The 21,998-nt window shown below is 40.0% G+C and overlaps 1 protein-coding gene across 6 annotated transcripts in view; it reads left to right on the forward strand.

The window, feature by feature from the left end:
• The first annotated feature begins 1,310 nt into the window (after positions 1-1,310).
• Positions 1,311-21,998, forward strand: part of ACSBG1 (acyl-CoA synthetase bubblegum family member 1) — a 37,543-nt gene continuing 16,855 nt past the window's right edge. For 2 of the 6 annotated variants that reach the window (XM_027791415.2, XM_027791416.2), the window contains exons 1-5: positions 1,311-1,435; positions 10,385-10,467; positions 19,724-19,941; positions 20,598-20,686; positions 21,463-21,583. In XM_027791415.2, coding sequence (XP_027647216.2) covers positions 1,356-1,435; positions 10,385-10,467; positions 19,724-19,941; positions 20,598-20,686; positions 21,463-21,583 — 591 coding nt within the window. In that variant the 5' untranslated portion in view covers positions 1,311-1,355. The other 4 variants (XM_027791418.2, XM_027791417.2, XM_027791420.2 and 1 more) reach the window with 4 other exon arrangements.

The following is a 21,998-nucleotide window of genomic DNA, read 5'->3' on the forward strand; positions in this document are numbered from 1 at the left end:
TATAACATAGCATGTAAAAGATTTTAGATGACCAGAAAAAAAAAAGCACTAATAAGATTTCTTGCAGCAGAGTTTAATTCTTTTCATCTTTATGATATTTCTGGAAAACTAGTTGCAAGCCTAGGGAAGATATCTAGTGGCTTTCTGCAAAGAATCATTGGAACAAAGTTGGAATTTAGAGGATTATCCCAAAATGAAGGAACTAAATCAATCCTGACAAATATGTTTACTATTTCCACTTGTTTACTATTGAAATATCCCCTGTTCTGTGTTCAGGTATTTTCAAAGCAAGTTTCTGGTGTGAGAATAGACTCCTCAGAATCCCACTGTGAAGCTTGCTCTCTTTTCATTTCAAATTGTGTTATCTACAATTAGGTGTTTCGATATGGTGCAAGATGCTCTGGAATAAAATCCACATCTTTCTGTAAAGTTAGATGTTGACTTGTCTCACATTTTCCTAATGGCTGTGGCTGTCTTTGTACCACTAAATAAAACATTCTAGATTGTGTTCTCTGGCTCTGAATGCCAGCGGCGTGGCACAGCTTACATCCCTCTCTCCCTCCTCCAGACAGGGTGGTCATCAACATCGTCTCCCAGGAACAGCCCCTGGCCCGGGTTAGCCCCTGGCTTAGGGAAATGCCAGTTAGCACGGAGCAAAACCCTCCCAGGGAAGGTGCTCACAGTGCGTGGCTTGAGCCATTCTCTGGATCTTTTTTGTTTAGTAGGTAGCCAAGGTAGCTAAACTAGGCTTTCTTACGTCCTGGAAAGTTATTTGTTTAGTCAGGTGTAGGAACTTCTACAGGATATGACAGGCTTGGTTGGGTGAAGCTGATGAAGTGCTGGTGTAGTTGTGATGCTGCAGGAACTGCCTGGCTGTTGCAGCGCTGGGTTTCATAGGTATAACCGGCTTGAAGGCATTTCCTAATGCAATTAATCTGTGTTTTGTTTAAGGAAATAACTTCATTGAATGCGCTTTTTTGAAACTAAAGTTAATGAAATTAGAATTGCTTGAACTTCTGTGAACAAATTCGTTCAAAATCTTGGCAAAAGAGAAGATTTGCATCTTAAAGCATTGTAGACTCATTAAAATTCTTCTCATGGATAATTAAAGAAAACTGAATTAAAAGGAAAGTTTAACAGTAAGCAGCTCACAGGCACTGCGACATTTCAAGCATGTTAAAATCGGAAAGAAATAGCTTTTGTAGCTGTAGTCTCCTCCTCTTGTGTTACGTGTTGGGTTTTTTTAACAAATAACCGGTTACTGTTGGTTTCTTCAGTTGTCCAAGTAGCTTATTTTTGTCTGACCCACACAGTCCTTCAGCATTTTTGTGACCAGCTTTAGCGGGTTTGTCAGCATGCCTAGCAGTGGAGAGACTCTTACGAAAAAATCACAAGATGAAAATGCAATGAATATTTCAGAAAGCTCTGAAAATGGGTAAAGTAGCTTGAGTATTTATTTTAACAAATTGATATTTTTCACAACAGAAGTTTGTCTTCTACTACCACACAGATCCACAAGAACCTTGTCTACCTAATGATGTCTCTGCTATCCAGTGCAGACTAAGGTGTATCTTTTCAGGCTAGAATGAGAGAAAATTGTACTGAAGGTTCTAAATGGATTTATTCTCCTATGCTAACTTCTAGGTTGTCATTAGACCTAACAGTAGTTCCGTATGGACGATGTTGCTTGTATCCTGTTTGCATAGATCTAGTTGTATAGTATTCGTTTGGTAGCACAGAGGCTCTTAGCCAAGAATTGGGCTCAGCGGTTCATGTGTAGCAGTTCTGACAAGAGGTATGTTTAGCATCTGTGAGTCAGCAACTCATAGCTTAGCAAAAATATGGAAGGCTAGCTGAAAATACTGGTAAGCTACTAGGCTCTTATGCTTCGGTCTGTTAAATGATTAATGGATTTTCAACCATGCAGTGAGATTACAGGCGTTCTCAAATACTAGAAAATAGCAAAGTTCAGACAGTCAAGAAAACACTAAGCCAGTTGATGTTCCTGTGCCATTGCTGCCTGTGTCTCTGATGGTAAGAGCTGCACTAAGACTCTAGAAGTTCAGTAGCGGTAACTCTGTATGTCCTACAACACAGAATCGACTTTGAATGGACCTTCCAGAATGCCCTAGCTGCAGCTGTGGAAGTAGGTCTCTCTTCCCTTCTGAATTTGGGGGAATAATCCTTAGATAATAATTGGCCTTTGTGATTGAGCATCTTCTTCCCATCAAAGGTAACAGAACTTAACCAGGTAATCCATATCTTAGAGAGGGGAGTGGGGAACTGAATTTTAGAAGAGTTTGGTTTAGGGTTTATATTACCTTTTTTACAGGTAAGATAACCCTCCTGGCTGCTGTTTTCTTGCTGTCCTAGGCAGCATGAAAGGGAAAAATATTAGCTTTTCCCTGTTACTCTGTCGTTGGAATGGCATCTTCTGTTAAAGAAAGGTCCCCATCTCTAGAGTTTTTGGAAGTACCTGTTTTAAGAATAGAACACCACATCTCACAGGAAATATTTTCACTTCTAATTAATCTAAGTTTGTCAGTATTGCTGAGTAATAATTACCCATTCCCAGAGGCGGAGCTACTGTATCAGGTTAACGTTTCTCTTAAGTTAAATATAACTTCACATTTGTTTAGATAACAGCTTAGATGTTATGTGACTTGAAGATTTGCTCAACACTTTCAGGTAAATGGTAGGTTGGGATCATTTTTATCATAATGGTTTCTTCTGTTCTGGGCTTTGTAATCCTGGATAAGCGTCATTAGGAGCAAACTGTAGACTTAAAATTTTTTGAAAAGAAAAAAGTTTAAGAAATCTTGAATGTTTTGTTATTGTTCGTGGAGTCCTAATGCAGTTAATACTAGAATTGTATTTTTTTTTAAATCTGTCCACAGATCATGAAGCAGTATTTGACTATTGATGGGTATAGGTATAAGTACACACTGACTCATGAAAGTTAGGTTTTTGCTACATTAGTAATAATGCCTCTGTTTTAGTCCATGCATACTTCTATTTGTGACATGCTTAAGGAAAAAAAAAAAAGAAAGAAAAAAAAGTTTCCATGTTTTCTTTATTTAAAAAAAAAGCTAAAAGAGATATTAAAAAATACATATAGTGGTTTGCACCCACTGCAAAAGGAGAATTAAGCTTCCTGTATTAGAAACATGTTTAGTATTTGGTTTGTTTCTGAATTTCTAGTGAAAGAATATCACAGGCTCTAGAACTCCAAATACTTTTGATGCATTCAAAGTTCTTGACATAAATGCTTCTTTGTTAGTTTTTTTGAAGAAGTCAGTGCATGTTGTCCTGTTAAATAGTGTTTACCTGGTGTGGTTTGAAGTTAGGTAACAAACTATGTGCCTTTTTTGTGTGCTGCAAGTAGGATTCCAAGTAGAAAGGACTAGACAAAGAAAATATAATCCTAGCAAAATAGAAAGAGGAAGAAAAGACTTTTTATAGGGCTGAAATTCAATCAGTGTGGCCTAAAAAATGAGGAAGAGATGAAATAATGAGTGCAGTGTGACCTGACTTTGCTGCACTCCCTGCACACAGCCATAGAGAGGCAGCTACTCGAAGATTTCAGCTTCAGGTCTGGCTCTTTGCTGTGCAGGGAAGAACACAGAAAATCTACACCAAGGTCAGTGAAGGGTTGTAGCACAGTCTCAAGTGCTCAATAGAGCCTTTGTGGGAGGCAAGGCTGAATACAGAGCTTCATAGAATCATTTAGGTTGGAAAAGACCTTTAAGGTCACCAAGTCCAATCGTTAACCCAGCACATAGTTCATTCCTCCCCATTCACCCACATAGTTCTCAGCTATCTGTAAAACTGGTCTGCTCACCAAAATACATGGCCTGATTTTTGAGGCTATTTAAACCTAACAAAAGAAAAAAACCAACAACTTTATTTTTTGCAAGTAAAGAGAGAGGTTTTACTGGAAGGTGTGTGCCAACTATGTTATATGGCTAAATAGGTCTCAGCTGTTACATTTATCCTTAGTACTTTGTTCTTTATTAAGCATTTGTCTTGCTTTTAAATATAACTTTGTGTGGGAAGATGTTATATGAAATTTGAGAAAGACTAGTTTCTTGTGCGCTGAAAAGCAAACTGCTTGTCAAATCAGCTGGCCCTTTTTGCAAGAGTAGGAACATATCTGGGCTGGTATGTGGCCCCCTTTTTAAGTCTCACGAGGGCATGAAAACCAATTAAAACCTACATCTAACCTGTTCTTCGAGGACAAAGGGAATTTTGAAATAGAACTAATAAGGAGTGTGTTATAATATTGCCCTAGTTTGAATAGAGGAGTAATTAGTAAATAAGACAACCAGTCATAATAGACAGCAATGTCCCTATAAGGGACCGTAAGGACTTCTTGTGACTCTTTGCTTTGCTCCTTAATATAGGAAGAATTTTACCTGTAATACCAAATTAGGGTTTAAAGAACCTAGTGTTGTGTGTCATTACTATGGGGTTTTTTCCTTATGCTGTAGAAAAGAAGAAAACATCATCAAAATGTCTGGAGTAACATGTCACAGCTTCTCAGAGTCCGGAGGTGCAGTATTTGATACTTGGTTTTTATGTGCTGGTGGCAGGTGTCTATTTAGCTGCTGAGCTATCAAAGCTGTGGTACTATGTTGCTATGTTGATTTAAGTCAGAGTGATTTTACTGTCTTTGTCTAGAGCTTTAGGACAGATCTGTGATACTAAATTGTCTTGCGCTCCCTCCTACAACCTCTCCCCAGAGCTGTTTCAAAATATTGCATTCAGCGCTTGCAGGATGCCTGGGGAATCGGGAAAGGATTACTCATGATTGAATGGGATCCAGATGAAGATGCTGAGTTTCTGAAGTTTCTAGGCAAAGTGCCAGAATCATTACAGTTTTCAGAGGTACCCATAAGTAATTTAAGCCATTGCTTTTTGCTGCCAGAAGAATTGTCAGATGATTACTTAATGATTCCATCTTTAATTCAAATGCCCCAGTGAGCTGTTGAAAATGCCTAACACCCAATGAAAAGTACTTTGGAATGTGCAGATGTAACCCCAAAACATACTACCAAAAGCAGCTCTAAAGTAGATTAAGGCTGGTGGAATGTATATAGGTGAGTTGTACTGGAGATCATGTAACAAAAACTTAGGAAAACCCCATAATTTCCCATTGTTAGGACAGAGATATATATTTAGGACGCTTGTCACAAAGAATGAAGCAGCAAAAGATGCACACTGATTGGAGGAAGGAGTCTTTTTTGGTCTGCTTTATTATGAATTACTTAAATAATGAAACAGCCAAGCTGTAGGGAGTTTAGAGATGAAATTCACCAAGTCATTCTCAGGAGAAGCCAGCAGTGAGAGATTAAAACAAAGTTTATGAAAAAGTCCTGCCTTGGAAAAAATCTATATTTTCCAGTTTGGCCTATTTTTTGTGTATTAAATAGGATTAATATTTAATAGTTGGGAAAGCCAATTCAACAGAAGTGTTTGAGAAAAAAGCACTTGTGCAAATGGGGATTTGTACACCTTGCTCCCTAAGATAAACACCTGCCCGCTACAAAGCATTTCTTTGGGCAAGGCAGGCAGAGAAAGGAGTTTAATTATAAGGTGGAGACTGTGTTGTAAGAAATAGGTAGTAACGTGCTTACTGCCACTTGAAAGTAGCCTGTTGAGGGAGCTTGTAAGTGATATGCTCAGAGGAATAGTGAAGCAGATGAAGGAGCTGCCCTGCTTTGGATCATCACAGTATGGACAAACACAAGTGAGCCTTCCTGCGAGCCATGAGCTGGGAAGCAGTGCTATGAGAGATTCCTGGGAGAGGATGAATGGAGTGCTTTTTGGAAAAAGCATGTAAGTGACAGAAATTGTATGTACTCAGCAGACACTGTAACTGAGCATTTCCTCATTAACGGCTACGTTCTTTGTTGTAGAAAATCTGCAGGATAATTTATTTTTAAGTAATGAAAGAACAAAAATCATGCAATAGTTTATAATAAAGCTCTGGAAGTTAAGCAGACACAAACTGCAGTAACATGGTTGAGTATAGCCCTATGGTTTTGCACCTTGAATGTATTGTTCTTCTAAAATTAGGCATCATATTAATCTCAATTTATCTGATAATACATATTATGAATACAGTATCTTCAACAGTGAACATTTCCCATACATAAAACTAGTTTATTTTCTAAAATTCTAATAAACCCTGTAGAGAGGCAACTGGTGAAAACTAACATTGACAAAGCTACATGAGTTGAGTGCTAGTGATAAGAAACAGTAATACAAAAAAAAGAACATTTATCTTTTTTTATTTGCTGCTATACATGATCTGTTTAATGAATAGCTTCCCCTTAAATCTCATGAACAGTGTTCATATTCTATTGGTGCAACTTGTGATCTTAGAAATCACTCTGCAGAACTGAGGCCAAAATATAATGAACCCTGCGACATAAAGTTCATAGTTTTTAAATTTGAGAGAAAATATTCTAACCTAATTATACAGGACAATCTGTATTCTGTGAGTTTTTCTGTAAAACATATTCTCCGTAGAAATCATTGGTACATTATCATATTAAACACTGGCTTCATAGATTCTTGTCAGTTTTATTCTTTGTATTTTCACAAGATTTTACTAAGAGGAGAGAATTTAGGGGACAGCAGATATCTGACTATATTTGGCCTAGAATATGCGTTACCGGAGAAGGAAGCATAGAGCCTATGGAAGGAAAAGGCCAATTCCAAAGTCCCTTAAAACTAAAAAATTACGGACATTAGTATCACAGCAAGTAGTGCTGTTAGTCAGACACTCGTATCATGATGGTAACAGAAAAAACAGCTTTTGTAATGTTTAACTTCAGCAAAAAAGCACTACCATTTCATAGTGATAAAAGTGGAGAGATTTAGCTGTTACATTTTGTTTCTGTAGTTACGATAAGAAGTTGTACTGTATTCATTGGTTTCCACCCAATACACTTAGTTAAAAAAAATATTTTCAATTTCAATACACTTAGTTAAAGAAAGAAAATAAAGAAATTGCTGTGCTAGCAAGTTCAGATTGGATGCTTTGCTTCTGGTGGTTCATCACCAGGAGCAAGGACTGTCAGTTACATCAGTCACTATTTTACTATTATAATACCAGTTGCACATGCGTTACTGCCACTGGTTTGCAAAGATTAATCTCACTAGAGCTCACTACAATCTTGGAAACAAGGAAGGAAAGGAAACCTTCCCTTTGTTAATCCAATACAGAGAATATTCAAATTCTTTTGTTTCAGGTTGTTGGCCTGATGGGTGAGAGCAGCCTCAGCATGCTGTAACATCTGACTGGCACAGAGGAGTGGGGGTCGCTGGACTCATGTTGTGCTCCATTAGGGTTTGCCTCAAACCTCTGGATAAGGCAGTTGGCCTAAGCATGCTGTCCCTCCGGTGGGGTGGGGTGGGGTGGGGGTCTGTGTGCATTGAATGCAGGCAGCAGGTGAGGCCATCGATCCAAGGATAGAATAGTAGCTTGAAATTAAATCCCAAATTGTATCAGGAAATACTGTCATTCCAAACCCACTCCTGCTAATGGAGTTATACAGAAGTATGCTTTGTTTAGTTGTAGCTGGTCAACGTTGTGCTACGTGCACTCAGGTTGTTTTAATTGGCTTGCTAAAGTGACCTCTACTGTTAAATCCTCTGTGTGTGCTTTGTAGAGGTTTTTACATATTATGGATTACCTTTTGGAATCATAAACTTTTTTCACTTAACTCAGAAATTGGATGTAGAAAACCCAGTTTTAAACTGGTAGTTGGATTTTGGAACATGCTGTCCTTGCACCGATAACGTTAAATAATTTATGCAGAATTGCAGCCTTATCAACAAATTTAACAGCCAAAGTTCAGATTTCCAAAGCATTTTGGTTTTGCTGGGGCATCTCACCACCAAATTGTAGTTCTGCAGTGTTTTCTCCTTGCTGCAGTATGCTTGGTAAGCTCCTGATCAGGCAGTCCCACTGAATCCTTCTTGATTCAGTCTTACTTGAACAATTCTAGATAATGTAACCGTTCTTGGATCTTTACTTCTTTTTTAGAGGAATGACTCCTAACAGAAGCTAAAAGTAACAACATTAAAAACATGATTTTTCATTCGGAAAGGTTGGTTCTGAATGTGCATATAAATTGTTGGTGGAAGAGGAAATTTCTTAATTGTATTTTCAGGGCAAAAAAATCCAACCTTCAAATTGGCTACTTGATCCATAGAGGCAGGTATCAACTGCTTTGCGTGTGGCATCAACACTCCTGAGATATTAGGTGCGTAGAGCTCCTCATACAATGGTTGCATGTTGAAGCATTACCAGAGCAAGTCCAGAAGTTCAGACTTGTAGGCTGATTATTTTTCTATTAAGGGAACATAATTTAAACTGAACGAGTATCCTATAACAGTGGGATGAGAATAAAGCAAGCTAAAGAGATTTTTATCCGGGAAAAGTCATTAATGATGATCATTAAAAGTTTTTGGAGCAGCCTCAAAGGAGGCTTTTCTGATATATTGCTAATGAGATTGTTTTCTTCTGAGGGCTTTTTTGCTATTCGTTTTTGCCAAGAGTAATGTTTGGTTATCTTTTGGCTAAGACTTGGTTTTATTTGCTTTGTAAAAGAATAAAAATTTGAAAAGCTTTAGTATTCAAAAGATACTTAAAGGAAAAGATTGCACTGGATTTTTAAATATCAAATGTAGTTTTTCTTTAAAATAGGAAAAAAATTCAAGAACTGTCAAGTGTTTTGAGATGTAAGCCAAACACATGTTTTTCAGTTATTTATATGGTCTATTTTTATTCCCAAATAAGTCTTCCTGGTCTGTCAGTCTGTCCTTGCAATCCCACTTCATGAAGTCACCATTTTCCCATACATCAAACACAGGTTTATATTTCAACATGCAATATAATCCCTTCTATATTTAAATTACTCAGTTCCTCAACAACATCCACCTTCTCCAAGCCCGTGACTGTTTCCAGTGCCTGACTACTGCTTACCGGGCAGGCGCTGCCATGTTGTGTCCTGTGACGCCGTTAATGAGAGAGGAAGGTCCTCGCAGGCAAGGTGGGCGATGGCTCCTCGTTCTCCTGCAGTTGCTTTTGTGACCGGCTCCTCTGCTCGGGGACACGGAGATCTGCTGCGTGGTAGTGGCAAGGGGGCAGATGGACTGTGGTTGTCACTGCCGATGGGTGAATAGTTACCAGATCTGCTAAACTCTTGTGAAAGGGAGCCAGCTTGGTTAAGGCTTTCTTGGAGTATGATTTCGTTGTGAATAACAGTAAAATTCTAGGAGTGTCCCACATACAGGTATTCTACAAAATCTAGTTGTGAATATGAGATAGGAAATAATATCTGATGTATTGTTTGGTCCTACTGTGTGCTCCCCGACACCGCTGTCTAAAAACCCTGCTTTTGAAGTTCTTTATTATTTATTTGAAAGGTGGGAAGGGCATTGCTTGGACTTACATTTTGAGTTAATTTATTCCACTGTGGAGGGTAAGGACTTCCTGAGCTGCACTCAGGACTCTTCTGCTGTACCTGTTAAGAAGGAATGAAGGCAATCCGAACTTGTTCATGGCCCCTGAAGGCTGCTGGTTCCCACCCCTTGCTCTCCTGAAGTCAGCTAAACTAGAAAATCTGCATGCTGCTATTCATTAATAATCTGCAGTGCATTGCTTTATGCATTTAGTCATTTCTAAATGCTTACTTATTGTTTAGAAGTTTTGCTCATATAATCTGTTGCAGTCTGTTACTTTACAGATTTTCTGGTCTGGAATTGCTGTTAATCTGTGCTTTAAACATTGGTTAATTTAAAGCCAAGAAAGGTTAATTTTATCCATGTGATAATGATAATTTGGTGCTTTGGTGATGTTTTGAGACACTCTATTATTAGGAACTAAATCTCTTTCTGTTCCTAGCCTTAAAAAAATAAAAAGCACAAACAAAACAAAAAAAAATCCTAACCTCAGAGCTTCAACAGTATCAACAGTGACAAGGCATTGTGATATTAGTGGCAGTACGATCAAGGCTAAGATGGATAATTCATTCTTCATCCTTGCATGGTTCATGGCCTCTCTGTTGAGATTCAAAATTAGTGTCTCCATCTGGTATATTCCGCGATGTTGAAACCAAAAGTCCACTGTATGAAAGAGGAATGCCATCCTTAGAGTGCAGACATATCCATGTTTAACCTGATTGTGGAGGAGTTTGCAACAAAGAGGCAAAATGGGTTTTGTTGCTCTGAGCTTTCTGTTTTTTCTTCTTTGTATTTCTAAGTGCTTGCAAGTTGTGTTTTCCTTTTCCCTTGGATACATTGTATGTTGGTTGTAGTGGACCCTACTGGCACTCCTGGATAACTTTTTAATAGGTATATTTTGTTTTAGAACCTTTCCAGATGCACAGACTGTCTGCAGAGACTGGCTTCCTCATTTGGAGGTGACCCAAGATGAAGGCATAGAGCCAACAGGTAAGTATGTAAAAAATGATCCTTGGAAATTTAAGCTCTCTTCAGAATTTTTTTAATGTAATTTTTGTGTCTGTTCTATCAAACTATGACTGACAATTTTTCAGGGCTGGTATAAGGAGAGGCAGCAAAAAATGAAGTCGAACTGAAGTAAATAAGGGCACTGAAAAGTTTTCAGGAGCTTTCTGTAAACTTGCATAAATTTAATCGTTTCTCTTGGGTTTTGTAGACAATTAGTAGATAGAAGTAAAAAAAAGCCTGATCCCATGGAAAATCATATCCATTCTTGTGTTACCTTTGGCATCGCAGCCTACTTACCGGCTGTCAGCTATTGAGGTTTTGGCGTACTGTGTAATGACTGGGGCTGTAAAGGAATATCTGTACTGTGGTCAGTTCTTGGTTGTATTGTAGCAATGCATGCTACTGTCATTTTAAACCGATTGCGGGGGTAAGTTAACCTAGTTGTGCTACTGTGTGGCTTAAAGGAGGCTTACTAGCAGAACTTTCTGAGGTTCTTTGGGAGGTTTGCAGCCCTGAAGGAGCTCCCTGTTGCCTTGGTGAGGCTGCCACTGGTGTCTAAATTTGCTCATTTAAACAGGGAATATTTGTTCTATGAGACAATTAGAGCAATAACTGCAAGTGTTTTTTAAGAAAAAAGCAGATCTATGTAGGAATCTCACATGCAGACTTCATACATGTGTCTAAATGTATACCTGTATGCATATATATTTATTTTTAAAAAGGCAGTTATTTGGTACAGAATGGGTTTCTTTCCAAGAATTGAACTGCTAGCCATTGCTTTTTGTTTTTCAATAAGCAGAAAATACATTTGGATGGATAAGATTATTAACTTCTGTTTTCCAATTTTCAGGGTATTTTATTGAACTATTTGAGACATACATTGTATACGTAGATTATTGCTGAGACTGTGGTTCTGCTTGTGTGCTGGTGAAGGCTCTGACCTATTTTTCTAAGAATTTATCTGGGACGCTGGTTCCTGCTGTCAGCTGTCTGCTCGGCTTTTCTCCCAGAGGTTGCTGCTGGCCACAGTTCAGAGCGGCTGCGAGCCACAGTGCTCAGGAGGGACCCGACATGCCTACAGCCACTCCTGCAGTGCCCACAGCCTCTGGAAGAAAGGTGAGGTGAACAGCTGAGGGCAGAAGCCATTCCAGCTGTTCCATCATAATTTTTGTACAAACACAACTCACCCCCCATCCATTTTAATTAAGCAGTTCCTTTGTTTGTATTTAGATATGTTTCTAAGTTGATGAATCAGAAGCCTACAATTTAAGTTAGCCTTTGTCTTTTATTTGGCTTCAAGAATCTGTGGCATTACTTGTTATCCATTTAAATGAGAAGCAGTGTTTGACTTGGAAATATCACACAGCTATGCAGATGCTGACTGCTAAAGTGAGGACTATGTCAAAAACTTCTCCCAAAAAATCTTTTGGGAGAAGGAAGCTCAGTGTCTAGTTGTGGTGGGTCTGCTTTGTATATCAAGAGAGGAGGAGGAGATTCTGATGTTTTCTAGTTGTGCAAACTGTCTTTCTCTCTTTATAATTGATATGTTCTGCAACCTCAGGAGTAAATTTGTCTAATGAGGACCACAGATTGTTCTGGAATTTTTTCCCCATTCTTTCCTACAGATGTATAGAGGCTCATTCCTCTGGAAGCAGGCCACAATTTGGTTCTTCTAATGTATATTCAAATCCAGAGTAACCTTACTGTTGGCAGCAAACATTATATTGGCTTAAAACAGGGGTAAGGTTAAAGAGAACTAATTCATGCTGGTTTTATACTGATGGAATCGCAAAATAATTTATGTTGGAGAAGACCACTGGAGGCCAATTAGTCCAGCTTTCTGCTCATAGGAGGGCTCACCTGAGTTTTGAAAACTTCCAAGGATGGAGATTCCACAGCCTCTCAGTCCCTCTTCTTGGGCTGTTACCTGCATTGTGAAATTATTTTTCTTTATCCAGCAAGAGTTTTCATGGCTGCAGCTCATGTCCTTTGTTTCTTGTTCTTCTGCTGTGTGCCTCTGAGAAGAATCTGGTTTCATTATAGCACCCCGCTCAGCCTGTGGCAGACTGCAGTTAGATTCAGTCTTTATTTTCTCCAGATTGAAGAAACCTGGCTCCTTTAGGGACTTCTCATACATGGTACACTCCAGGCCCCTGACCATCTGGGAGTTCCTTGTCTGGGCTTGCTTTGATTTGCCAGGATCTGTCTTGTACTGGGGCTTCCAAAGCTGCACACTGCTGCAGGTGTACCCTCATGAGTACTCAGTATGCAGAAACAATCACTTTCCTTGATCTGCCGGCTATAATCTCGCTAATGCAGCCCGGGTTGTAGTTAACCTTTATCTCCACTGACTTGCATTCATCTTGTCCACCGGGAACCACAGGGGAGTTTCTGCTGAGCCAGCTGGCATCCAGTCTGTGCTGTTGCAGGGGGTTAGTCCTATGCCAAGTGCAAGACTTACATTCACCCTTGTCGAGCTTGGAGGTGTATGTCAGCCCATTCTTCCAGTTTGCCAATGTCCATCTGAACAGAAGCCCTGCATTTTGGTGTGTTGGCTGATTCCCCAAGTTTGGTGTCCTCTTTGAAGCTGGTGAGGGTGCATTCTGTTGTCCAAGACAATAATGCTGTCATTAAACAGTGTCGTTCTCAGGACTAACCCCTGAGGAATGTCACTTGTAATTGACTGCAAGCTGGACTTAGAAATGTTGACCACTGTTCTTGAAGACTAATTGTCCTGCCAATTTTTTATCCACCTGTAACTCCAACTCCATCCGGTCTAAACCTTGCAAAAATGCCAGGGGAGACCTTGTTAAAGAGCTTCTTAAAGGTGAAGTAAACAACATGCCACTGCTCTCCCCATCTTGGAGCCAGTCATTTCATCACGGAAGGCAGTTGGGTTGGATTTACCAAGGCTGAATCAAGTCTGGCCATTCTGGCTGGTCTCAGTCACCATTATATAGCTCAACATGATTTCTAGGAGAGTTTGTTCTGTTTGTTGGAGAGTTTGCCTTTCCATAGACTGTGGGGAGCCTGTCCTTTTGTTATTTGAATCCTCTTTTCTTCCCCTTTTTGAAGACAGGTGTGACATTTGCATTTTTCCTATCATGGGGACTTGCCATATTGCCATGCTTTTTCAAAGACTATGGAGAGCAGCAATGACTCTGGCCTGGTCCCTCAGGGTATACTGAAGTGTCCCATCTGGGCCCATCGACATTTTTGTATGTGTCCAGTTTGCCTAAGCGGTCCCTACCTCAATCTTCCTCTAATGTTGTAGGTCAAACTTCTCACCTGCCACTAAGCACAGAAACCCAGGAAGCTGATCTTGTCAGTAAAGACTGAGGTGAAGAAGGCATTGAGTACGTCAACCCTTCCATGTCTTACATCAGTAAGTTGCCCATGAGATCCCTGGCTCTCCTTTTGGCTGCCAGCGTACCTGTAGAAGCCCTTCTTGTGGCTATTCATATCACTCACCAATTTCATTTCCAACTGAGTGTTGACTTTCCATTTCTGCATGCCTGGGCAACGTTTCTGTAGTGATGTTTCCTCCTGATCGCACCCTCCACATGCTTCTATTTGGGTGCCTCGTAATCAGTTTCAGAAGCGTCAGTATTGTTATGAAGCTTATTTTGTACTCATCCTGATGTACCACTCCCTCTGCGTCAGCTTCTAGAGGCATTCTTTGGAGGATATCTCTGACCCGCAGTGGTAGTAGTTTATTGATGTGAAGAGCAGTATATTTTATTGCAATTCATAAATGTTCCTTTTTCCTCCAACAAGTTTCCATTAACTGAAATATTTGTGTGTGTTTTGGCTCATTTAAAAATATTTCCACTACTCATTCAGTCTTTTCTGTCTGAGAGTTTAAAGTTACATGTTTGTGGTGGAAAAGTGGTAATAGAGCAGAAAACCCTTCTCTTCCCTAGCTGTGGTAAGGCAAGCAACAGCAAGCTGGTTTCTATTTTTTTTTTTTTTTAAGAATCGCTATGTATGTCTTCTGGCTGATACTTCAGGTTCACTTGAAATCCAGTTCTCTGCTTCTCTTTAATCTGTTCATTGGCACAAGGGGAAGCTTGACACAGATGCCAAGCTCTCAGACTCCAACCTGTGTGTACTCAACTCTACCTTTTACTAAAAAGAAGTTAAGCTTTTGGGGCCACAGCCATCTCGAAGAAAACTAAAAAATAGTAGGTGAGAGGAGGAATGATGTCTTTGTGTTGTCAGCAGAATGTGATGGCATCATGGCAGTGGAATCTGGGATGATGACTGTCAGGCAGAAACACCTCTAGCAAAGGCCAGAATACCTTCTCTCATCATTAGAGCAGAGTGATGTTTTGCAGGAACTGGCATATAATCAAGATTCTGTTTTGCAAGTTAAATCTGAATCACTTTCCAGCAGAAGTTAAATTACTGCTTTTGCTCCTGCTTCCCAGGGCACATCTGAAACAGAACAAGGTCTTAAAATAAAAAGATTAGTCAGGATGAGTTTGGGTGGGTTAGTCAGGATGAGGATGCTCTGGGTGATGCTCTGTTTGTGTTTAGAAAGGAATGTACTCTGAATAATTAGAAAAGAAAAGGTGGGCACCTGAAGGAGATAAGGAGACCATCAAGTCAGGAAATCGTTGAGCAAAGAAAATTGAAAGGTCTGCTCCACCTAGATCCCACCTATTGTGAACGGAATGATTAGGTGTCAAAATCAAATGAGTATGCATGTAAAGATGTTGTAACCTCTCATGAAAACTGTGTAAAATACCTAACTTTTCACTGAAATCTTTGGAGTTAGTTTGTCCGGTGCAAACCGGCTAGCTCCCTAACGTTGCACGAAATAAATACCTTTGCTGTTTAAAGACAAAATTCATCTCTGAGCAGTTACTCTGTGCCGTTTTGGCATCACATCTGTGGAATACCACTTAGAGTTGCTCAGGTCGTGTGGCAGGGCCATTCCACAGCCCACCTGCTTACCTGTCTGAAAGGTGACCGTGGTTCTTTTGCATTTTATCCGGCTCCGGGAGTTGTTCTTCCATAAACATCAGGATTCATTTACATTCCCAAATTCCATTCTGGCAGTCACCAGGATATTTGCAGGTCAGATAGTGAAGAGAGAGGAGGTTTCATTCATATATTAGCTTTAAACTGTAGGATTAGTGTTTTTTCCTCCTTTTATTTTTTTTTAAACTAGTACACAGTCTCCTTCATGCATCCCAGAGGTCCAGCAATTTCAGCCAGCTGGATTATTCATGGAGAGAAAAAAACCAGAAGGACTCGCACTTACTTTGTCTGTTTAAAGTAATTTTTGATATCTGGGCTGGGACAGCCAGCCTGTACTATGCCACAACTGTTCAGTCATACATAGCGGAAAGGAATAACAATTGGCTAATAAAAATACAAAAATTGTAATGTGTTTATGTTGTATGTTATTTCAGACTTGGTAGAAAATAATAACAAGTGTGCTTTTATAAATCAGTATTCACGTGTAAATGGTTCACAAGTCTAGGATTATATTGTAAAAGATAACTGAAAACTCTCCAGGTGTTTAAGTGGTAAACAAAGCTTTTAACTATTTTTCTCTTCTCCTGTAAAGTTTCTTGTTGAAAAACTAGACTTTAGTGGAAAAACTGGACACCTAAAATCCAAAATATTTAGAACAGCTGTGCTTAGAGCAGTTCCTAAGACAAACTGCAGTACCGTCACCCTGTTACGTACTGTATGTTATGAGACTACTCTGCGCCATCTCGCCCTTCAGCAGCAAAACCAGTGAATCATGGAAAATTTAATCTGATCATGGAATTTGGCCTTGGAGAGAATGACATGGAGGGGGAACACTTGAAGAGGCTCAAACAGTGACAGTCAAGACTACCTATCTCAATGAAATCTCTGCCGTTTCTTGTTCTATCTGACAAAATAGTCTTATTCAGGAGCAAATCTTTTCTCACCATCTCTGACCTTCATCATATGAAGGACACGAGCCAAGATCACATAGTAGTGAATGAAAAAAGCATTTTGGGTACAAAGAATAATGCAGGTGATAGGAGTTACTGGAAGAAAGAGGGAAGCAACAAATATTCCTGTTTGTTTGCAGTGGCATTGAGTACTTTGAGCTGGAATGCTGTTTTAGTTTTTTTCTTATGCTCTCTGTAAACTTACAGGTGTATAATGTACCAATGCTAATCGTGTATTTAAAGAATCTCTATTGCGATTTCCACTTTGGTTTCAGGTGCTAGAGTTAATTTCCAGCCTGGACATTGCAGTTTGACTTTCAGATGCTAGTGAGGCACAGCTCGCTGTTTTGCTTTTCCCAAAGTTTATAATCTATTCATTCAGTATTTCGCAAGCCATTCCTCCCCAGGCTCTGCCGGAGAAGGATGAGCTCTGCTCAAAATCCCTCCACAAACTGACAGCGGAGTATGTTCATGTTGTGCCATTTTTACGAATTCTATAGGACAGAATAATTAGATCTTCAGGGTTATTTGGTTTATTCAGATTTGGAAACTGGTTTTAGATTTAAGTTCTACCTGCAAATAAATGCAAGAATAGACATTGAATGGTCATTCAAGTTGATAGTCCTTTGCAGTATATATTGTGTATTATTAAAGTGATTTACTGAGTCTCCGTGAAACTGATTCTGTTCTTAGTCTTTGTCAAAGATGCCTTTTTGACACCAGAAAGAACTGTATAAGGAAAAGCAAAAGTTTCAAAGTACATTTTTGGTTTCTGTGTATAGATAATGCAATGATTTGATTGATTTTCACTCTGTAGAAGCTATTCTGTTATCTATTGTACATCTGCAGTGAAAAGGTAGTAATTATGCAACTTCTGTAATGTTGTAGAAATGTTGCTAATATTTTCAGTTCCTGTGAAGACAGATACTATTTGTTCAAGAGCGTTTTTAATAATAAATGGAATAGAATGTATTTTAGCTCTTTATGGTATGAATTTGTTTTGAACAGAGCAGTCACCCACCTGTGCCCAGTCACACCTGCAATCCCTGCCAGCCTCATTGGTTTAGAAGCCAGAACATGACACAGAGTTTTTCATCTGGGCTTTGGTGTGTCACTGCAGAAAATAAGCATTTCGATTAATGCCAGCTTCTCTCAGAGCCCTTATCGCTCGCTCGTCCTTTCCACACCAGGGTTGGGGTTAAGTGCAGAAACACCTACTCATAACAGATTTGTTTACACTTCGATAAAGGCTGTTTATTACCTAGAATCTGTTATAGATACTTATTTTCTAAACTGTCTGGATTTGATGCCCTTCCTCCGGTGACCAAAGCAAAGCTCCACACCTGTGTTTTGAAAATCATTATATGCAATTTACATACGAGAAGATGAAGGCACAAGGAGATAAAGCAGCTTTATTTGTATTTATTGCTGTCATTATTACTTTGTTTGTCAAGAGAACAAATGCAAGACTGTGAGTCAGGATGGTGAATGGAACATAATGTGAGCCAGGGCCATTAATCCTGGATGGAAACACGTCACAGCCTGGCTGCTCAGTTCACTTTCTGTACCAGGGGTTTTATCTCCTTACCTGGGAGGGGATAAAAAGATGAATTCCCGCCCCCCCCCCCCCCCCCCCCCCCCCAGTACTCTGCACATGCTAGGAAATAGCATGGGGCAGTGAAATCTTCAGAAGTAGTTTCACGGAGTACTGGCAGCAGAATAGGCTTGTTTTGGTGTTTCTTCATTTACCAGCTGACTGTGCATGAGCTATTCTGCACTGCTAAGGAATGATTTTTTTTTTGCTACAAGAGAAAGTTGAGTTTGGCTTTTTTCTTTATGTACACTTGTGAGCTTACAATAGCTGGCCATGCCTCTGGTTCTCTGTGCAGATGGTAAACGTGAGCTGAGTGAGGCTGCAAGCGTGTTCTGAAGCGCGTGTGTGGATCCAGCGCTGGCTGATGAGTTCCTGCATTGCCAGAAATGCTCAGAGGTAGCTTGGGGGCCCACTATGAAGTACCTAGAGGAATAGCATTTGAGAGGGATGTGAAACGTGTTGTATTTTGAGCACTCCAGAACTGTTCTTTTCAGCCACTGAGGTACCAGGAAACAGTATAGATACTAGCTGAGCTTTCTATACAGGTTTTGCTTTCCATAGGTGTAGTAAAAACAATCGTGATTATTAACTTGTATCAGAAACTTCAAAAAGTTGTATTTTCTGACAAAATTTCTGACAAACCTAAGGTCTTTGATATGAATTTTTCCACCAGCTCTCTATAGAATATATATATATCTTTTTTAAGTTTATGGTAAAAATACTTCTAAATTTATGAAAGTAAATCTAAGGCAAAAATGTCCTTAAAATGTTCTTGTACTATTTGGTTCAGAAGTATGGGAACTGACTTGTTGGTTGGGAAGTCATGGGTGTCTTTTTGTCTTCCTTGTGGGAATTCATCTAAATTTTGCCAACTTACTAACGCCTACGTTCTCTAAGGAGTGTATTTATACTCAGCCTGCTTCTTGCTGGGTTTGCAAGAGCCAAGTAGAGTCTCTGAGCGTCATTCCTTGTGAATGCCAGGGACTGCTCCAGCCTTTGGCACCAGCCGTGAGAGCCAGGTGATGGTAGTGGTTCCTCTGTGCTTGTGTCCTGTCAAGGAAGGGGAGGAAAAATACAGGGCTAAAAAAGTGGGTGACAGAAACAGAGGGTGAGGAAGGCAAGAGCAGAAGAAGGTGAAAGATGATGTGTAAATAGGGCAGGACAGGAGTGAAGTGGATGTACGTACTAGACACAGGGCAGATGACCAAGCAAAAAACCTGTGCGGAGTAGTGGGGAACAGGGGCAGGATGAAGGAGAATAGCTGGAGGGGAAGGAGGGAGGAAAGAGCTGCAAACAAAAGGAGCTTGAGTGCTGAACAGGGGTGGAAGTTTCGGATCTTTCAGATCTCTGTAGCCTTCTGATTCACCAGCTCCTCCATTAGCTCAAGGGCAGTGGGTTGTGCAGGGCTGAGTGTGGGCTAACAGAATCTGCTGGGATTGGTGGTGTGCCTGTAACACACAGATCAGCAGCATTCTGTATGATGGCATTTTATTCAAAGTGCACAAAGAAGCGTAAGAAATAAAGATTTCCCTTTCTGCATGGCATATTTGGTGGTAGTTATAAAATGGTAAAGCCCTCCTCTCAAAGGGTGGGAAGTGCCAGAGTTGTGCTTGGTCCTGCATCTTTATCAATCCCCTTGTCTCGGTACACAGTCACACAGTGTTTTTCCAACGACAGAATTCCTTGACGATAATGCTTTACTTCCCAGAGTCTCTGTGGACTTCCTTTGCTGACGGCAGAGTCAGGCTGCGAATAGATAACTCGTGTCCACAGACTCCCATAACAGTTCATCAGATGTTCAAGACGAGTCTAGAAAAATATGGATCTCTTAATGCTTTGGCCAGCAAAAAGGACGGAAAATGGGAGAAGATAACTTTTTCAGAGTATTATTGCCTCTCCAGGAAAGCAGCCAAGAGCTTCTTGAAGGTAGGTACAGGAAACAAAATCAGTTCCTTTTTTTTTTCTTTGTCTCCTTAAAAAATCCCAAAACAAAACAATAAATAAATAAACCACCCACCAAAACCAATATAAAAGGCTTTTCCCAATTAATTGAAGGTCAGTAGTCACATTCTTTATTGAAAGGACAACAATGAAAATTGGTTTTGGTCCAAGAGATAACACTGCTGTCAAGTGAACTTGACTGCAAGTGAGGAGCTGCTGTGTTGCACTGTCTCGAAGGGGCATGAGTACAAAGATAAGGCCTGAAGATTAAAAAAAAAAAAGAAAAACAGGTGAAAGCTGCACTGAATTTGGCAAGATAAGGACAGATTTTGAAACAGACGAAACAAAGGGTAGGATTAGTACTCACGCTTTTGTTCATATTGAAACGTTTTGGGCCCTTCAGGGCAGCAGAGCTCAGCCTGACTACAGCAGGTAGTGGAAAGTTTGCATCACGTGAATTGCTGATAAATACTGGGTTTGCCTGGATACCAACACAGAGATGTGCATGGACATGTCTTGGCAATACTGAAATAAGAAGTATATCAAAACTTCCCATGCTTTATATTGTGTGTATGTTTAATGCTGTATGGTTTTCTCCAATGTGCCTATATCATACAACCTTATGCTTATTATTTTTTAAGCTTGGTCTAGAACGATTTCACAGCGTATCAATCCTTGGATTTAATTCTCCAGAATGGTTCATCTCAGCTGTTGGAGCTGTTTTTGCTGGGTAAGACTTTTTGACTTGATTTTGCGAGGGATTTGGGATTTCTGTTTTGCTAGGTCTGGAAATGTAGCAAATCAGTATTTGTTGTCTTGTCTTGGAAGTTGTGCTGCAGCTGATCAGCATGTTCACCAACCTGCTGGAGTCTCATAGCTTTCAGTATGTCTGAGATAGTCCAGACACTTAGAAATCGAGCCTGTTTGCTATGGACATAACTGTGACAGTCACACAGAAGCTTTTGTACAGTATCTTATCACTGGAAGATGTGGGAAACAGATGAGACTCCCAGTTTTATACGTTATGTTTGTCTACAGCAAGATACGTTCAAGTAGATGAAGTGACAGATAAATACTGACTGATACCTGTTTATACAATTTGGATTTTACCTCTTAAGCTGTTGCTGTGCCAGTGAAATTCAAATTGGTACCTCTGTGCAGCTTGAACAGCAGGAGGACATAAGTGGGTGTTTTACCACTTCCTGAGCTAATTCTCACATAGCCTTCAGTGCGTCAAAATGCTGACTCCTAGCCTGTGGCATCTTCTGCTGCACAGAGGTCAGAGATTAATTTTTACCGTGTGCGTATATCAGAGATATTGATGGATATTAATGTATATCTGAATACTTGAAATAAACATGGCAGCCGTGCTGCTGTTTACTTGCACATAGTCGTACTCCTTCAGCTTTCATTTCATCCTTGATTATTATTCGTTTTGATACTAAGTGCATGTATATGTGTGTGTATGTATATAAATATATGTTCTATGTGTATCTATTTCTGCAGAGGAATTGTCACAGGAATATATACAACCAGTTCTCCCGAGGCCTGCCACTACATTGCTCATGACAGCAAAACCAATATCATGGTTGTGGAAAACTGGAAACAATTGGACAAGATAATGCAGGTATAACATGGCCAAATGGTTACTGAAAAGCCAAAATTTTCCCATTTCTTGATGCTGTATAGGTCCCGGATACCATATTCACCATCTCTGTTGTGAACCCTTCCATGGGAGTGTTCCTGGTGGGAACTCTGCTGCCTGGTGTTTGGGCCGTTGGGGGCCGTGCAGCCCTGCTCCTTGCAGTGCCGGTGGCTGGCACCTTGGCGCTTCTGGTTCTCTCCAGCAGAGCTCACAGGCTGGGGCACTGCAAGCCCACCTGGAGAACCCCCCCATTCTTTATAAAGATCCTGCCTTTATAATGTCACCACCTGATTCTCTTTGGGAAAGCGCAGATCACGTATGTGGAAGAGGTTATGGTGATGCCAGTTTGGAAAGGCCTGCCATTTAAATATTAAAGATTATAGCATCCAGAATTTCG

This window comes from Falco peregrinus, chromosome 1 (genome assembly GCF_023634155.1).
Source record: "Falco peregrinus isolate bFalPer1 chromosome 1, bFalPer1.pri, whole genome shotgun sequence".
Classification (NCBI taxonomy): domain Eukaryota; kingdom Metazoa; phylum Chordata; class Aves; order Falconiformes; family Falconidae; genus Falco; species Falco peregrinus.